Source organism: Halichoerus grypus, chromosome 1 (genome assembly GCF_964656455.1).
Source record: "Halichoerus grypus chromosome 1, mHalGry1.hap1.1, whole genome shotgun sequence".
NCBI classification, from domain to species: domain Eukaryota; kingdom Metazoa; phylum Chordata; class Mammalia; order Carnivora; family Phocidae; genus Halichoerus; species Halichoerus grypus.
This window is the reverse complement of record NC_135712.1, coordinates 29,110,060-29,130,143: the sequence shown is the minus strand read 5'-3', so window position 1 is coordinate 29,130,143 and position 20,084 is coordinate 29,110,060. Positions and strand designations below refer to the sequence as shown.

The window sequence follows — 20,084 nt, the reverse complement described above, 5'->3', positions numbered from 1 at the left end:
AAAAATTTTCATTCTTTAAATATAGCTACTTTTCATAAATAACCTATCATTAATGAAAACATGTAATGGGTTTCTTATTATCTTTAAATAAATTGATAAGTAAAAAATTTTAGTCTCAACTAATTTCTAACATAGTGAATATCCATAGAGATATTCCATATACACAGAAGTTAGTTAAGTACTCAATAATTTTGAAGAATGTAAAGAGTTCCCGGGTCCAAAAAGTTTGAGTTAGATCTCTCGGTCTAAGAGAAAGTCGCACACCAGTCTTCAGAGAGATATTCCTCACAGCACTGACCATGGGAGCAAGGAGTTGGACTTAGCCTACACCTTGTTCACTAGGTGACTAGGTAAGTCATAATCATCATAATAATTCATTCAATATACACCATGTGCTCTTGCTGTTCTAAGTGCTTTACTTATTATATGATTGAATTATGTCATCCTTACAACAAATCTATGAAGAAGGCATCTCTATCACTTTCATTTTATAGATGGGAAAGTGAGCCCTGAGAAGTTAAATGACTTGCTTTCATCTTCCACTTCTTAAATGGTGGAGCTGAACTTCAACCTGAAGTCTTACTTCAGAGTCTATGTGCTTAATCACATTCAAGTTCCTCTAAATTGTGGTATTTGCATAGAACAAAGCACCACAGAGAAGTCAGGAACAATAGGTGAGTACTGCATGGCCTCACAATAATAAGTTAAAAAATAAGGGGCGGAGGGAAGGAATTGTATTGTAGTGACTGCATAAGAAAATGCCATTTGTATACTTTTGTGTCACTCCGGATAAATGACTTACGGTGGGTAATAAATGGATTGGAAATTGAGTCAGTGGGGAAGTAAAAAGAAAAGAAAACAAAATAAAAATGGTGCTTCACAAAATGATGGTAGTATGCCATGAACTGAAGAGTACTGTTAATTCAATTTTTAATACCAAGGTTAACAAGAACAGTGAAAATACTGTCTACTCCAGACTCCACCCCGTATACGCACACAACCTACAGTTGCCTTGAGGAAAAGAATTCTCCCCTCTCTGCCATGGAGACAACCATTTGCTCAGCTAACTATGGGAAACATGCAGCTCTTTCTTTCCAGCTTTATTCTAATCAGCCTCAGAGATTCTGACCCTGATCTGTGAAGCTCTCAACAAGAAAGGAAGAGCTGAGTGCCTGCAGAACTTGTAAAGTAAGAACAGAATCCCTGGGAGGACAAGAATCCTCAAAATTGGGGCGCCTGGGTGGCTCAGTCGGTTAAGCGTCTGCCTTTGACTCAGGTCATGATCCCAGGGTCCTGGGATCGAGTCCCTCATCGGGTTCCTCTGCTTCTCTCTCTCTCCCTCTGCTGCCCCCTCTGCTTGTGTGCTCTCCCTCTCTCTCAAATAAATAAATAAAATCTTAAAAAAAAAATCCTCAAAATGAACCTAAAAAAATGGAATACTGTGACATAAAACATGCTCCACCCATTACTAAATCCATATGCCCTTTTATTCCATCTCTCCATGATTTTTTTTCCTGAGGAGGAAATATTTATTTCAAAATTCAGCTAGTGTGAGAATTCAGCGATAGAACGCTAACTTTGCAGCAATGCTTTGCTTATGTCAAGGTCATTTTATTTTATACTTTCTGTTGCCTAGGCAAATCTGAATATTTTACTGTTTTTTCTTTGAAGCAAAGAAAATGGTCATTCCTTTCTTGAAAACTCATGCCTTCCTTCTTATTAGCATAGTCTTACCTTGAGCCTCCTTCAAAATGGAGAAACTTAAAATGGAATCCTGTGGGGCTCCCAGAGATTTTTCCCCCAATTCCTTTGAGTGGAGACTTCATCATTCCAGTTCCCCAATACACCTATAGCCCTCTCTCACCTTTAATAATAACTACTAATAATTAATTACCTTGGGGATCTCTGTCTCCTCCCACTGATCAGTGGATTGTGTGTCTATATGGAGTGTGTATAGAAATCTGTCTGCTTTCAGCTGCCAGAACACCAGCCTTTTCTGAGGGGACTGATTCCAAGAAGAGGGAGGAAAACACATGTTGAATTTAAAGCCTGAGCTATTTTTAGGCCTCTTCTTCCTGGCTTCCTCCTCCAAGGCACAGGTTCCAAGTTCCTTCTTTCCTTGTATCTGAAAAGCAAGGACTAACTCTACAAAGATCTCGTATTTTCCACATGGAATCCACACAGTGAGCATTTTAAAAGTACAGATGGAGCAGGGGCCCCTCAGGCTGAGGCTGTTGAATATGAAATGTCCCCAGATTGCACTTGAGTTTGTGTAAAGTTCTGGAAGAAGTGAGACAAAGTTTCTAAATCCCAAGCTGCAACCTCAAATTTTCACAGACACATTTGTTTCAAACTAAAATCTACAACTTCCTCTTTGCAAAGGGCCAGACAAATATGATCTAAAGAGAGGAAGAAAGCCAAATAAACTGTATTCTAAACATCCCCCAGAACTTTAATTCTATGATGAATCATTTAGTCTAATCCTTATATAGAAATTGTCTGGTTCCTCACAGCTTGGCCCATTCTATGGGCAAGCCAAAATTTCCTCCAGGTATCATCTATGGGCCTTTTTTCTCCAGGAAACAGGCTTTCTTCAATCCTAAATCTCAACTCTTTTTTTTTTTTTTTAAAGATTTTATTTATTTATTTGACAGAGACACAGCAAGAGAGGGAACACAAACAGGGGGAGTGGTAGAGGGAGAAGCAGGCTCCCCACTGAGCAGGGAGCCCGATGCGGGGCTTGATCCCGGGACCCTGGGACCATGACCTGAGCCAAAGGCAGACACAACGACTGAGCCACCCAGGCCCACCTAAATCTCAATTCTTTCCATTTACCTCTAACATTAATTTCAAGGTGCAGACAGAATCTCCCTTAGTCCTGAAACATAATTACCCATCCTTGTGAAATTATCACATTGCTTTATCTTTATCCCATTATTCAGAATTTCTAAAATTACTCCCTCTTAGGATGCCTGGCTGGCTCAGTCTTGGAGCATGCCACTCTTGATCTCAGGGTCAAGAGTTCAAGCAAAAATAAAATAAAATTACTCCTGTTGCTTCAGGTCCTAAGTAAATTGAAACAAAATATTTTCTCAGACCAATGACACATCTCAGGGGTCAGCAGATCTTTCTCAAAGGACTGCATACATCAGTACTTTATACAAGGCTACTGTTTGTCAAGTTATTAAAACTCAAATGCCATCCTTAATATTCATATTCCCTTTTATATGTCATGTTTCTCATTTAGCCCTTTGCTGATTCTAGTTACTACGAAGTTTTTCATTTATTATGTTGCTTTATAACTAATTTGAAGAGTAAAATTTAGATTTCATATACTGTTATGGTTTCCTAATATTAGGAAGTATTAAGGGAAGTATTTCATTTGTTCTAATTTTAAAGTCATTGCAATAAAATTCTCTCCATAAAGTTCTACTGACACCTGTTGTCCTTAACAGTTTTCTGTTCCGGACCGCTGTAATATTCTGTTTATAAACATGTCATCCCAGGGAGAAATGAGTTTTGTGCTTCTATCATAAAGAAGGGGCGCCTGGGTGGCTCAGTCGGTTGAGCCTCTGCCTTCGGCTCAGGTCATGATCCCAGGGTCCTGGGATGGAGCCCCGTGTTGGGCTCCTTGCTCAGTGGGGAGCCTGCTTCTCCCTCTCCCTCTGCCCCTCCCCTCCGCCTGTGCTCTTTCTGTCAAATAAATAAATAAAATCTACAGAAAGAAAGAAGGAAAGAAAGAAAGAAGGAAAGAGAGAGAGAGAAAGGAAGGAAGGAAGGAAGGAAGGAAGGAAGGAAGGAAGGAAGGAAGGAAGAAAGAAAGAAAGAAAAGAAAGAAACATTTTCTAACAAAGCAATCCTGCAAAGTGAAGAGGGGAGAACTTAACTGAGTCAAGTGCAAACTGCCCCAGAGGCAGAGATCATCGCCCTCTACAGAAGGTCCCGCCGCTGCTCATTCCGCCCCTTCCCCCCACCTCCCCCCGCCCGGCGCCGGTCCGCCCGCCTCGCTCCCGCCCCCTGCCTCGCCCAGGGCGCGCTCCCGGGAAGGGCCGGCTCAGGGCAGGGCGACAGCCGGCTAGGTCTGGCTGAGTGCTCGCGTCCTCCCAACTTCTGGGCGCCGGAGCGGCGGACCCCAGCCGAGAGAGGGAACAGCCTCGGTACCTCCCCCCGCCTCCCCTCGCCAGGCGCCCGCGGACCATGTTTTCCATCCCGCGGAGGTGGGGCGCCGGCAGCAACTACGAGCGGGTCCCCGAGGGGCCTGAGGCGCAGGTAATGCTCCTTGGTCCTGGGGACCCTGGGGGGAGGCGGGCGGTCTTCGCCACTCTGGGTGGGGAGAGGGAGGGGGGGAGAGCCGCCGGTTCGGACGCTGGCCTGTGAACTGATGTTTTAGAGCCCCCGTTTTAGTAGTAATCACACACAGACGGACGGACACACACAGGCGCGCAGTCGTGAGAGCGGACACCAGTCCTCAGGACGATGTGAAATCTGAACCATCAAGATCTCAGTCAAGGTGGCTGCTGGAGGAGAGAAAGAGGCTTCTTTGAAGGGGTGAAACACTCCCCCGTCAACAGAAACAAGCGTTTGAGAAAAGAATGAATGGACCTGGCATCAGTGAAGGAGGAGAGGTTGGGATGGATTCCACAAGCAGTGGCAGAACCCACCGAAACTGCAGGGGAGATTCGGGGTAAATACCACGGGGTTAACTGACAGGTGTTAACTGACCGGGTACTGGGAGACTGCGGTTGGGGCAATCCAGAAACTGCGGACACTTAACTGTGCCTTGCTCTGCCCCCATGATTAACACGTGCTTCTTCCACAATAGAAGTCATGTGCTAGGACCCTAGTACAGGGCGACCAACCCTGCGGTGGTGTGTTAGGAGTAATTTCCCTAACAAAAATTCCACTTGTTTTGCTTTTCACCACTGTACAAGACGAAGTCTTAGAAATAGCCCCTCACATAAGTAGTTCTGTAATTCTAAAAAGGAGAAAGAAAAATTCAGGTTCAGGGGATCTTGTTTTAATCCTGGTTCTTGTTAGTGGCTCCAAGTGTCAAATATGACAGCATTCTTCTAATTACATATAAAATGAAACTATAAATGTTTTTAAAAGTAAAGCAAATTATATGTAAAGTATCCTTTTAAAAGTCTATAAAATATAGATGTTGAATAAATCCCTTGAAAATGTGAAAGAGCTCCACCAGGACAATACACCTTTTTTTTTTTATTTTTTACTTTACAGGAGAGATGGCAGTTTTAAGCAGGGAAATGGGTTTAACATCATTGGTGCAACTACGGAAGTGGCCAAAGGCAGTGAATCACAAACTTAATAGGGTGGGAAATTATAAAACTCAAACAATTGTCTCACCCAAAATTGTAGTCAGTTCTTCCTGTAGGATTCCAACAATGTTTATATCCTTGACTATTATTCAACCTGGATAGCTTTATGGACCAGGAATCCATTTAGACAGGATTGAAAATACTAGTTTTAATCGCATTTTCTTTTTGTTACTTCATGATGCCAATTTAAAAAAAAAATAGTTGATGGCTTCAAAGCATATTGAAAACCTTATGTGATTACATTTCATTGCTGAGACTTTATATTTTGACATAATAGATCTCAGACAAAAATCCCACCTACTTATAAGCTAAGAACATGCTTTCTGATAGTTTCTAGGGTTGGCATGGTGACCTATGAATAGAATACTTCTAAATACTTGTGATTAGCAGGGGCCATTCATTCACCCCCCCCCCCGCCCCCAACATGTTTATTATGAGCTAGGCCCTGGGCTAAACCTGAAAATATAAAGATAAATTGAATCAGTTTTCTGTCTTCCAGAGGAACTAAGTCTAGCAAGAGAGAAGTACCTGTCAGCAAATGTTTTGATAGTCAGGAAAGAGTGAGGGTACATTCAGTGAAGACAGTTCTGAAGAGTCCCTTAAATCCTCCCTGAGGCATATGTTGAGATTGCTATGGTAACCCAGAACAAGAATATAAGCCCTAAAAAAAAAAAAAAAAAAAAAGAATATAAGCCTTGGAGGCTGGGATGGGAGGAAAGGAATTACCAAAGGCAGTAAATTTTTTTTCTTTCCCCAAAGGCAATAAATCTTAAATAGGATTGAAGTACAAGTGAGAATTAGCCAGAAGTGAAGTAGAAGGATGTGGGCAGGAGGAAAGATATCTCAGTAGCTGCAGCGTGTAACAGAGTTGAGGATGTGGAATTACGACTGGAAGATACAATGGGCTAACTGGATTAGATCCTATCTCTTAAACTTCTTTAAGTTTCTTAAACTCTGGGCCTTAGTTTCCTCCTCTGTAAAATGGAGTTGACAAAAATGGTTTCACCACAAAGACATATATATATATATATATACACATATATATATATAATTTTATTTATTTATTTGAGAAAGAGAGAGGAAGCATGAGCAGGGGGGAGAGGCAGAGGGAGAAGCAGACTCCCCACTGAGCAGGGAGCCTGTCGGGGCTTGATCCCAGGACTTGAGCCAAAGGCAGCCGCTTAACCAGCTGAGCAGCCTGGGAGCCCCACAGACATGTTGTATTTAATGAGATAATATACTTCATACAGAATCTGGCACATAATAAGTGATTAAGAAACAAATTATTTTTGCTTTCTGGATGTTTTCCCTTCCCCACGAGGCTGTCCTTCCACTTCCCCTAACTTCCTCCACCAATCCCAGAACCCTGCTCCAGTATGCACAAAGGAAGCTCCTGAAGTTAGGGGTTATGAGATACTGTTAAATGTAGCAGTCGCACAAACCATATCCTCGTGGGACCACATCTCAAGGTTGAACCCAAGGAAGATTGAAAGCAAAACACTTCACTAATCCTGGACCCTGGCTATGCTGTGGTCTCATGGTCTAAAAATTTCCTGCTCCTCCATCATCATCCAGAAATAACAGGACCTCTGTTCAAATGAAAATTGCCCTTAAGTCTGCCGTGTTAAGGTATGTTGATAGGACACCTGCTATACCTGCAATGGTAGATAAGTATAATAGATAAGAAAATGGACTAGAAAACAAAGGCCTGTAGTGGGCTTGGGGCAACAAGGGAAGTGGGAAACATTGGGGTCAGTTCGGTCTGCAGACCAGAAGTGCTGTCAGAGTGAGATAAGTGAGTTAGAAGGATTGAGAAATGTTTAATGGAGAAGATGGGAGTAAATTAAGACACTGAAAGATACTCTTGTTACGGAACTTGGACTGGATCGCCTGACGGAAGAACCAAGCGGCACTCAGAGATCTTGGAGGATAGGAGGTTTATTTAACGCCGGGGCGCTCAGAGGAGAGTGATCTCCAAAGGTCTGAGCCCTGAGCACGAAGGGGGTAATTTATACACTTCTACTTCCTCATACTTGGCACATTTGGCGCGCGCGCGAATCAGGGCAAGGAGAAGAACCCGGAAGAGCCTCGGGGCAAGGACTGGGACTCTCTCACTGGCTGGGTGGGCCATCCTAGGACACAGATTTTCCTTATCACTCTTAGAATTGTCCTGTCTTGGTTTTCTACATAGAAGTTACTTTATAGCAATATATCAATAATGAACTCCGTGAGACCCATGCTATGAATTCAGTATTTATTGAAAAGTCATTTGTATATCCTTGGTGCTTGATAAGGCTTATTACCTTCACCAGATATTTTACCTGTCTACTGTAATTTTTTTCTGGGAGGTAAATTTGGAATTTACTGTGATAAATTCAGTGTAAGAAGCCTGGCCCACATCTAAGGAGGCTATTTACCAAAGGACTCAAAGGGCTTCATATAAGATGCTTTCTTTTTTTTACTTAGCTCATGATTCTCTGGATCAGTTGAGTCATGACCTGGTTTGGGTCAGCTTGGCTGATCTTTGCTGATCTCTTTCAGGCACTAAAGCCAACTGGAAAAGGATCGTCTAGGACTAATTTACTCCTATGTCTAGTACTTGTTCCAAGCCAGGATGACAGACCTGTCAGATGAGCACCTCAGTTCTCTCCTATGGGGTCTCTCATCCTCTAGCAGGCCAGCTCAGGATCAGACACATGGTGCACTCAGGGTTCTGAGCACAGCAAGCCTCTCGACACTTAGAATCGGAGCTCTTTTGGTGTCACTCTTGTGGCATTTTCATGATCAAAATTTTCAAGGGGTGGAGACTAGCGTTTACCTCTTGATGGGAAAAGCTGCTAAGGATCTGTAGCCATTTGCAATCTGCCACAGAAATACACGTGTTTTGGAGGTGAATACGATCTCTGCTTTGGTGGTAAATTATCAAGTTGGCAACTCCCTGTGAAATAAAATGTGACTTGCAGGTTAATTCAAGAATTTTCAGAATATTCTCCACAATATGTGCACTTATTTTCCAAATAATATGTTTGGTAATAGGAGTGATGATGATATAGTTCACATGTATGAGTTGTTGTTTTGGGCCAAGTATGGTGATGGTTTTACATCTGTCACTGCATTTACTTTTTGCAACAATAATATAAGGATAGATAGCAATTGAGTAAATGATTTATAGTAGATCATTACTGTAACTCAGAGAACAGATGTGGAGTGAACAATGTTTTCTCAGGACATTTGCTGTATAGGTTGGAATTTTGTTGCACAAATTCCTTCTAGGATAAGAATTTTTTAAAACATAGTGAACACTTTATGTATGAGATCAGAACTGGATTAGAGAGGGTCAGTGCTAAAATTGTTAAGTATGGGACAATTTCTCATAATGAACTTTACTGTGGTGATCAGTTTTACTTTTTAAAATATAGACATTGGTGCTGACTCTAAAAATATAAAATGATTACTTTTGAGGCCTTTTTAAGCCCTTCTTTTGGTTGAACTCACCAGGTCAACAGGAAGAATTTTATGGTAATGTTGTAAACTCCCAAAATAATATGTAATTGTGATAAATAAATGTTTATATATTTATACCTTTATACTAAAATATGTAATTAAGCACACAGATGTAAACCAAATGCCTATTATATTCTCTTATTTTTATGTTTTTAGAAAAAAAAACAAAACTATCTTTAATTTAGTGATTAAAATGTTTTAAATTTAGCCTATATAGAGAGCTAAATTATGTATGTATACATAAGCAAATACATACATATATACAGTCATAGAAATTCAAGGAGATATATATATAGAGAGAGAGAGAGAATGAGAAGTAGAAATTTCAGAAATGATTTCCCTTTCCTACATGATTTCTTGCTATGTAAACAGAGTCATAATGATAATGTTGGGAGAAATCTTAAAATGCCTCTAGTCCAACCACCATTCTCATATCTTCATTTTATTCCTTAGGGATTATGATAGCAACACAGCTGCAACTATTGGTAGATGAAATTATTTCATGTTTACTTTTCCACCTGTTGACAAAGATATTTCAAATTTGAAATAAAGGCATATTCTTCATAGACTACTTGTTATATTTTTCTTTTTAGAAATGCAATCCAGAGAAAAGTGCTTCATTCTTCAGTAGGATGACATATTCCTGGTTTAGCAGGTAGGAATTGTACTGATTTGTTTGTAGCATACCATTCTGAGGAAGATTCCAAGGAAAATGACACCTAAATGTTATTCCTCCAGTCTAAAGCATGGATATTTTTATAAATTGACTTTGTTAAGACTTTTTTCTTATTTTATTACAGAGAAATCACAAGACAGTAACATACAAAGTAGTTCCACAGATAAGATTGCTAATACTCCTGCAATATGTCTGTCCCTTCATAAGATTTGTAACCCTGTTAGGACTAAACAAGGAGAGAAATTTGAATTTTTTTTTTTTAAGATTCTATTTATTTATTTGAGAGAGACAGAGGAAGAGAGAGAGAGAGCACACACGAGCGATTCGGGGGGGCACAGAGGGAGAGGGATAAGTGGAGAATCTCAAGCATACTCCGTGCTGAGTGGGGAGTTCGTGGGGAGGCTATCCCACGACCCTGAGATCATGACCTGAGCCGAAACCAAGAGTCAGGTGCTTAACTGACTGAGCCACCCAGGCACCCCAGAAATTTGAATTTTTTTTAACATCCAGTATATATGTGCATATAATTTCACTTAATTCTCCCCCAAGTCTTATGAGCTAGGCATTTACATATAAGAAAATTGAAAATTGAAGCTTAGGGAAAGGAATTAACTTGTCCATTGATACCCAAGAAGGAGCGCACCAAGTTGGTGTTGGAAGTCAGTTTCTTTGAGTCCCTGTTTCATGCTTTTTTTCACTTGGATAGTCTACTCTTTACTAGGAATGCTCCCACAAATATGTGTGTGTATATATATATACTGCTATTAAAACACATACATAGTCATTTTTATAAGACGTATAATGTGGTTTATCTCACAGAATAATTCATCTATAATGTGTGATGAGGGCTTTAACCCAGAATTAAATCATATTAAAAGAGAAGAATTGATTTTTCCAATTTTATAAATTCAGAAGCTTTCTTTAGAAATGTATTTCTTTCCCCCCATAACAGAAAGATTATGATACAAAAAACTATTATCTTAACTTTATGCCCCTTGTTTTAGGGTTAGTAGAAACAAAATTGCCCAATATGATCTACAAATATGCTCTCAATAGTAGATGAATGCTTAAAAAAAAAAAGAAAAAGAAAAGGTTGATCGTGTGCTGGATGCCCTGCATTATGCTAACCTTTAAGAATGCAGAGACAGGGGCACCTGGGTGGCTCAGTCCTTAAGCATCTGCCTTTGGCTCAGGTCATGATCTCAGGGTCCTGTGATTGAGCCACGCATCGGGGCTCCCTGCTTGGCGGGAAGCCTGCTTCTCCCTCTCGCACTCCCCCTGCTTGTATTCCCTCTCTCGCTGTCTCTCTCTCTGTCAGATAAATAAATAAAATCCTAAAAAAAAAAAAGAATGCAGAGATAAATGCCCTAGTTCGTATCTTCCAGGAATTCATAGATTTAGAAAGATTAAAAAGTATGCTGTCAATTACCCAAAAAAGGCAAAAGGCAATATAAGCATGATAGAGAAACACAGTTTTCAGGAATGCCATCTAACCACATTTGCACAGTTAGGGAATGTTTTACAAGTAATTAATGTTTGAACCCAACATGTAACAATGTAAGAGTGAACCAAGTGGCATTCCAAGTTGAGCAAATACTGTATGCAAACCAGAGAGGCAAGCGTGGACTGACCCCTCCCACACTGCAGCCTGTTGACGTTTAAGAGATTAAGCAGAGTGTCATGTAATTCTTGCTCGCACTTCAGAAAATCCCCTTTGCAGTTGTGTGGATATGGTATGTACCAGGTGAGAATGGAGACAAAGGGAGTGGTTAGGAGGTTCTTCAATTATGCTGTAAATTTATGCTTATGGTCTGAACTATGGTAAAGAGGATGAAGAGGAAGGAACAGATTCAAAAGCTAATGAACGATTAGATAAAGAAATTGAAGAACTGGGAAAAATGTTAATCAGTTTCTGGCTCAGATAACCACCCGATTCAGGTGTGGCGGAAAAACTGTATGTTCAGTTTGGAGAAGCTTCAATTTGAGATGTCGGACTCATCCCCGTAAAAAATATCTAATAGGTGTTTGGATATATAGGCTTTTGATCTATTGATACGGATTTGGGAGTCATTGACTGTATGTCAGTCGTTGAAGCCATGAGTATGAATGAGATCATCCAGAAGGGAGAGCCTATTGAACGGGATGAACAAACAGAACATTGAGAATCCTCAGTATTAAATGGTGAAAGGAGGGGTAATCTACCGAGGAAGCTAAGGAAAGGCATTCCGAATGTAGGAGACAAACCAAGGAAAGAGTGTGTTTGAAAGCTAAGGAAACTGTCAAAAAAGGAGGAAAATAAGGTGGTCAATAGCGCCAAATACTGAAAAGGGGTAGATTAAAAAAAGAACTGAGTATTCTTCATTGAATTTGGCAATGTAAAGGTCATTGGTGATTTTTATGAAAGCAGTTTAAGTAGAAAACTGATATACTTGGTCAGCAAATAATTGGGCAGAAGCAAATAGATTGCATTAAGTTATAAGAATTTCAAGTTAACACAAATCTAAGAATCACTTAAAGAGGATGGCAAAAATTTTACATCAATATGCTACATTAAGTTACACACTAGAAAAAAGAATGGTTAAATAGGAGTTATGTAAATGTGGGCTATTTACATTTAATGATTTTGATTTTTCAAATTTGTGTATGTATAAATATATTTTCCAAACCTGAGTTATATTTCATTCATGTGTTGAGAGGAAGAGTGATGTCTATTCTGGCTTTAAAAATTTCAGACTATCATTTTTAAGTCACAGGATATCATAGAATTTAAATAATGCAAATAAAATTAATTTTAAGGAAATGAACTTTTAAAACTTTATCAGACTATAAAGACTATGCATTTATTTTAAATATTATAAACACCACTTTAGGAGGCCTAAAATATGAGCTAAAATTAAATTTAATAAGCAAGATAAGGCTTAGCAAATTTTAAAATATAACAACTCAATGTCTTGAACAAACCCATAAGCTGTAATTGTTGACTATCACATTTATTTTCTGTTAAGATTTAACATCTCAGAACTAGATAGGAAATATTTTTATAGCATGCTGCTATCTGGAACTGTCACTGGCATGAATCTAATTTGATTTCTTATCTGGTAATTAAACATTTGCAGCTAAAATATAGCTATTGTTTAAGAGAATGTCTCTTTGAAGACAGTGGTTAATTGTGTTCTCAGATCTTCTCTTTGAGTTACAGAATAAAGTCAGAAATTATTTCCTAGGCCAAATTCAAGCTCCCATAATTATATGAATAATCCAATTAAAATGTGCTCAGATGATACAAATAATCAGGGAATTATATGCTTATGATCCTTAATTCCTAAGGCAGGAACTGTCTAGATAGTTTTGATGATCAAATAATTATGAAGCCTTTATTAGCAAATATAATCTGTCATCAGTGTATAATAATCATTGTCATAGAATAATCCCCTTGACATACATGGAAAAATCTAGTTAAAGTTTTTTTTTTTCTTTAAGATTTTATTTATTTTTTTGACAGAAAGAGACACAGCGAGAGAGGGAACACAGCAGGGGGAGTGGGAGAGGGAGAAACAGGCTTCCCGCCAACACGGGGCTCAATCACAGGACCCTGGGATCATGACCTGAGCCAAAGGCAGATGCTTAACAACTGAGCCACCCAGGCGCCCCTAGTTAAAGTTTTTATAGGTCACAGTTGAGTCACTGTTTTAACCAGGGATACACTATTCAGTCTGTCCTCCCTTTCCTCACATATTAATAAAACATATATTACCTATGTCGTATCTTGTAAGTTTTGGATAGACTGACCTTTTGCCGTTTCCCATAACACAGTCACCCTTTTCCAGAAATGTTTTAAAAAGTGATTAACAGTAATGAAATTGATGATGCAACTATATATCTATGTTTTCCAAGTTTTCCAATGTTACTCATCTACAAAATTTATATTTCATCTCATCTTCCTAGCGAACTGCTACTGGTTTGCTGCTCTTAAGATCAGTTGGATGAGATCTTTACTCGCACTTGTTAATGTCAATATCAAATATACGCAAAATTCTCTCTAAGATCACAAAATTGAAAGCAGAGTGGAATATTACACTTAACGGCATTGTCTGCCTTTGGTTAAGTTAGCCTTGGTTTATGTCACATTTAAAAAACTGACCAGTCTCTGGAGTTCTTGGTGTTTAACCACCTGTAATAATGGGAAATTAATACTGCTCTACCTCTTTTAGAGAGCTGCGAGGATCAAATTAATTTAACTGAATGACCTTTGAAAAGAAGTATCAGTCTAAAAAATACAAGATGCACTTAGGAATCAAGTCCACAAGTTTATGGGACCTGGTGCATGCTACATTCCCCTTATTGGGACAGTCAGCTCTTGGTCCCAGTTCTTCCCAAAAAGCTGCCTCATCATTTGCTTTAAAAAGAAGCACTCCTTCCTCTTTTCCTGGATGCTTATGTGTGATAGAAAGACCAGCCAGGGTGATGAGAGTATTTAAATTTACCAAGGGAGAGCAAAAAGAGGAGGAGGAAGCACACACCTGGGGAAAGGCAAGTCACAGTAGTTAAACAGCTGAACCACGTGCATCACAATCAATTCATTTGAAGTGTCACTTTTAGATGCTGCATTATTTGGAGACTCAGCATGAAAGCCAGGGGTCACTTATCCCCGTGAACCAAAACCGCTGAGTTTTTCACAGTTCTAACTCAAAATGCTGAGGCAGTAAATGTTATTAAAAATGCTTTTGTGAAAATCAATGCAATCTTATTTTGAAAATGAATATTTATTTTGTGGAATGGAATAGAAAGACTTAATATGACATAAAAGTAGTTTATTGCTTAATATGTTTTTGAAAGTGCACTGCAGGAAAATGTCCAGGGTATTTGAGCCGACAGAAACATGATTATCGAAGGTCCTTTCTTACTACATTTAAACCTTTTTGTTAAATGTGAATTGTAATATGATATTATGTAGTATAATAAAAGTGAAATTGAATCCAGTGCAGACTCTGGTTACCATAGGGTTTAAATCCATCTCAGGGTCAATCAATAGAGATTGTTCAGTAATAATGACAATGAAACCAGTCCCAGTGTGGAGTAGTGTAATACTTTGTTATGGTCTCTTGGACTAATAATGTACTTTATAATGGAAAGAACAGAAACTATTGAGTCAAAAGGCCTGGGTTTAAACGTGGGTTTAATTTCTTCCTGAACAAGTCCTGTCACCAAGCTCATAAACTGAGAATATCTGAACTACATCACTTAGGAACTTGGCTGGCTTTTATATCCTTTGGGTAAATACCTAGTAATGCAATTGCTGGGTCCTAGGGTAGTTCTATTTTCAACTTTTTGAGGAACCTCCATACTGTTTTCCAGAGTGGCTGCACCAGCTTGCATTCCCACCAACAGTGTAAGAGGGTTCTCCTTTCTCCACATCCTCACTAAGTAAAATAAGTCAGTCAGAGAAAAACAAATACCATACCGTACGATTTCACTCATGTGTAGAATTTAAGAAACAAAACAGATAAACATATGGGAAGGAAAAAAGAGAGAGAGAGAGAGAGAAGCAAACCATAAGAGACTCTTGACAGAGAACAAACTGAGGGTTGATGGAGGGAAGTGGGTGGGGGGTGGGCTAAATGGGTGATGGGTATTAAAGAGGTCACTTGTTATGATAAGCACTGGGTGTTATACGTTAAGTATAACTAATCACTAAATTCTACTCCAAAAACAGATATTACACTGTATATTAACTAACTAGAATTTAATAAAAATTTGAAAAGAAAGAAAAAAATCAAGGAACATATCAAGCAACAGAGTAGCCAAATAATAACAGCTGAAACAAATAGGTATTTATTTTCTTGTTATTGGGCAGAACGCTAGGAATAAGCGGGTAAACTATGTTATAAGGGGCCCAGAGTTTTTCTCTCTTTCCACTTCCCTTCCTTATTATTTGGCATTTTGCCGATGGTGGAAAAGTTGGCTTCTCTATGTCAGAGCATTATACCTCCAGTGCCGGCAGAAAGGAGGAGGGGAAGGGAAAAAGGAGGCAGAACATTTTTTCCTCTTGAAGTTTTGTGCCTCCTTTTGAAAAAGAAAGTTCTCCTCAGCAGACTTTTGTTTAGGTATCCCTAACCATAACTGAGTTAAATTATTAATGCTTAGCAAAAGATACTGAGATTACCAGGACTACCTTAGACCAATCATAAGTTATGACTCTGTGGCTGGGATAAGGACTTACCCTGAGTTTGAGAGATTTTCACCTGAATAAGTATCAGATTCCTGGTGGTAAGAAGATGATGGGGCAGAAGGATGGCTGTAAGGTAAGTATAATTTATTGTCTGCCACAACATTTGTGGTGTAACTAGACCATGAATCATAGTTTGCCAGGGACAGTCCTGATTTAGACCCATTGTTTTTGCATAATTATTCACAGTGTCCTTTGGGGTAAACTCACTGAATGGGGGAGAGTGGAAGTACTGAGATGCGCACTAACTTGCCATACTTCTTTTTTTTTTTTTTTAAAGATTTTATTTATTTATTTGACAGAGAGAGACACAGCAAGAGAGGGAACACAAGCAGGGGGAGTGGGAGAGGGAGAAGCAGGCTTCTGCCGAGCAGGGAGCCCGATGTGGGGCTCGATCCCAGGACCCTGGGATCATGACCTGAGCCAAAGGCAGACGCTTAACTAAGCCACCCAGGCGCCCCAACTTGCCATACTTCTTAAGGCATCTTAAGAAACAGCACTGTCACACTGGCTCATATTCTGTTGGCCAAAGTAGGTCATATGGCCAAGGCTAAAGATTATGGGGCAGAGACAGGTATTCCACATCTAGTTGGACAATTTGTAAAGTCAAGTGGCAAAGGGTATATAATGTCCCAGTGGAATAGGAGAAGTTGCAAATGCAGAGGTTAGATCCATTTCTCCTCTGATACAAGACAGAGGAGTTGTAGTTTTTTTTTTTTTTTTAAGATTTTATTTATTTATTTGACAGAGAGAGACACAGAGAGAGAGGGAACACAAGCAGGGGGAGCGGGAGAGGGAGAAGCAAGCTCCCTGCTGAGCAGGGAGCCCAACAGGGGGCTCAGTACCAGGACCCCAGGATCATGACCTGAGCCGAAGGCAGACGCTTAACCATCTGAGCCACCCAGGCGCCCCAGGAGTTGGGGTTTTGAAGTGAACACCTGACTGTGAAAGTTAGCTATGTAAATTTCAGTAAGGGAGTAAAGTAGTAGGTGCTTCCAATATGAGATGAGTAAAGGAAGTTAGTGTTTCACTGAATAATCCAAGTAATTCTTCTAAAAGCTACAAATGATTATTGCACATTATTGAACTGCAGGATATGTTGTATGATTTTTCACAATACAATCTAGTCATTGCATCCTGATTTTTTTTTTTTTTTTTAAAGATTTTATTTATTTATTTGAGAGAGAGAGAACGAGAGACGAGAGCATGAGAGGGAGAAGCAGACTCCCCGCTGAGCAGGGAGCCCGATGCGGGACTCGATCCCGGGACTCCAGGACCATGACCTGAGCCGAAGGCAGTCGCTTAACCAACTGAGCCACCCAGGCGCCCCATTGCATCCTGATTTAAAAAATAATTTATAAATCAAAGAATAAGATAAATGCATGCAAAATTATTTTTAACTTGATTATTGGTTTTGCTGAATTGTTTACCTTACTCTTTCATTTTTAGAATAATTGTTTTAGGCTATAAGAAACCTTTGGAAAGAGAGGATCTTTTTGAACTAAATGAAAGTGATTCTTCCTATATTGTGTGTCCCATCTTTGAAAAACAATGGAGGAAGGAAGTTTTAAGGAATCAAGAGAGGCAAGAAGTAAAGGTAATTAATTCTTAAAACCTAATTACTACCTAATTAGGTAGTACCTAATTACTACCTAAAACTAGAAAGAGTTCTTCCAAACATGAGATATTATTATTATGAATTTAGAAAGTCCTTAAAATATGTGCAATGACAAGCCATTTTCATAAGTACAGTTGGTTGTTATTGCAACGAATTTCTGTCATCAAATTATTCGGCAACCCCTCCCTTTAATATCAGGAACAATGTGTTGATATGTTATCTTTGGCTTTTTACCAGTATCTTTTGCTCAACTATCATGGCAAAGATGGGTTCTATATCTCATGGCCTCATATCTGTTGGTCCAACTAATAACATGGTGACCAAGAGCAAAGCTTATGGAGCAAGGACGGTTACTCCTTATCTGTCTAGTATCATATATACACACATATATATCCTCTTTAGAATTCCCAAAAAATACAATTTGAAGATAAAACTGTATTTATATTAATTAATTACATTAATGAAACAGTTTCAGCATTCACAAAATAAAATACAACTGTTTCTCTTGCCCATTTATACCACGTGGTGTAAATAATACCAGGTGGTCTGGAGACATACAGTTCCAATGATATAGGTCATATTTTCAAGTTTAACTGAATTTATCCCTTCTTACCTTATTATCTCTGGAGTACAGTACTAATTTTATGGTTGGTGTATATATATATTTCATTTTTTACCTCTATTAGCTCTGTCCAATTTTCTCATTGTTTCTTATTTTCTTTCATTATGTAGGCATCCTTTCATAAAGAGGCACATGCCAGGAAACCATCTCTGGTCTATGCATTGTGGAACACCTTTAAGTTTGTCCTGATTCAAGTTGCTTTATTCAGAGTGTTTGCTGATATTTTGTCCTTCACTAGCCCACTCATAATGAAGTAAGTTGTAGTCTTGTTTTTTTGTTTTTTTTAATCTCCCCACAGGTAAATGATAAGCAAGTGTTCCACTCTCAAAGTTGTAATAAAAAAGAGTAGGGAAGGTCCTTATTGCAAATTTTATGTAGGATATGGACATTCTGTTAGCTTTGCTATAATACAAATGTGAATGATGGTAATATAGTCAATATTTACTGAAGTCAGCCATGTACTAAACACTGTTCTAAAATCTTTATATTAATTATCTTATTTAATCTTTACAACAATCCTATGAGACGGGAAATATTATTACACTCATTATCACGATGCAGAAAAAGAGGTTCAAGTAATTTGCCTAAGTTCACATAGCTAGAAAATTCCAGAGTTATGATTAAAAGCTAGGAAGTCGGTCTTGAATATATATTTAGAAAATGAAATGATACATACCCTTACTATTTTTCTTAGCTGTGGCCTTTTGGGAGTTGAACTTTATCAACCAGGGTAGTAATATATAAATATAAATAAATATAAATGCATACGTATATATATATATACATACACACACATATACATAGAGAGAGACATAATATTTGAAGAATTTCCTTGATATTTCTTTAATATCTATATGCAAGGGTTTTTTTGTGTGTTTTGTGTGACCCTACTGAGAGAGGACTTTTGGAAGCCTGTGTCTGTTTTCTCCTGGACCCATGTATCTTTTCTCTTTGTTGATTTTTTTTTTTTTTGTATCCTTTCAACATAATAAGTCATAGTCATTAGTATGACTAGATGCTGACTGTTACAAGTCCTTCTAATGAATCATTTAACTAGGGAGTGGCCTTGGGGATCCCTGACAGCTATCTAGCCAATCCAAAAAGATTGTGTGAGTAATTGTCTACATAAGCCTGGAGTTAACAAAAATATTGGCCGGAGTAATAAACTGAGGAACTGTTCCAAATTATACTGGGTATGACAAACTGTTTTTCTGGATGAGACCACCTTAGCATGGATAAGGAGAAGTAAAGACATCTATAGACAAACAATCCAGCTATTCCAATTTGTGGAGTTAGTGAAGACAGGGAAATCCACCAAAGGACAGTGAGAAGGAGTGCTTAGTGCAGAGAGGAAAACCAAGAGAGCATGGTGTCAGGGAATCTAAGGCAAGAAGGTGTTCCTTTGTTGTCAGAAAATGTGCTGTCATTTTTCACTCCAAGGTCTGTTTGGCTCCCTTGTCTATGGAAATATAAGCCAAATGTCTCCTGGATTAAAACCCCCCACAGACAAGGTAACATACCTCTTCTTCCCCTGCCTCTCTGCCTCTCACCTTTGTATATCACAGCTATTTTTAAGGAGTTGCCATAGAGTTCTCTCATCTGTGGCCAGAAATCTCTCTCTCAGAAATGTATTGACCAGCATCTTCCTCTCCTGCCCTCTTCTGGTGATCTGTTGCTGTAGTATTAAGATTGTCAAAGTTTAGTGGCATAAAACAATGATCATTTTATTATGTTCACACCAAAATCTATGAGGCAAACATGATAACCACTAAGCTAGAGAAACAAGGCATGATTTTATGGATCTGAACTTCAGAGAGGGATGGATTTTCTTTGATCCACCATGATGGGGGCCCTAGCTGATTAGCAGGGCAGGCGATAGCTCTAGAGGTTCAAATAGAGACGAATGTTTGGGGCCTTGGTTTTGGCTGTCAGCTGGGTTACCTTGGTTCTTTTTTATGTGTGCTGGTGCTGGAATGTCCACAATGGCTACTTAGCTTACATATTCATGCCTGGGCTAAGATAGCCAGATATCCATCTCTGTCTGTCTGTCTGTCTCTCTCTCCAAGCCTCTCCAAATGGTTAGCTTAAGCACAGAAGTCTCA

General features: G+C 39.0%; 1 protein-coding gene across 2 annotated transcripts in view; it reads left to right on the top strand.

The window, feature by feature from the left end:
• The first annotated feature begins 4,051 nt into the window (after positions 1-4,051).
• Positions 4,052-20,084, top strand: part of LOC118535992 (multidrug resistance-associated protein 1-like) — an 86,897-nt gene continuing 70,864 nt past the window's right edge. For both annotated transcript variants that reach the window (XM_036092673.2, XM_036092669.2), the window contains exons 1-4: positions 4,052-4,269; positions 9,434-9,495; positions 17,192-17,339; positions 18,093-18,235. In XM_036092673.2, coding sequence (XP_035948566.2) covers positions 4,198-4,269; positions 9,434-9,495; positions 17,192-17,339; positions 18,093-18,235 — 425 coding nt within the window. In that variant the 5' untranslated portion in view covers positions 4,052-4,197. The remainder of the gene's footprint in view (positions 4,270-9,433; positions 9,496-17,191; positions 17,340-18,092; positions 18,236-20,084) is intronic.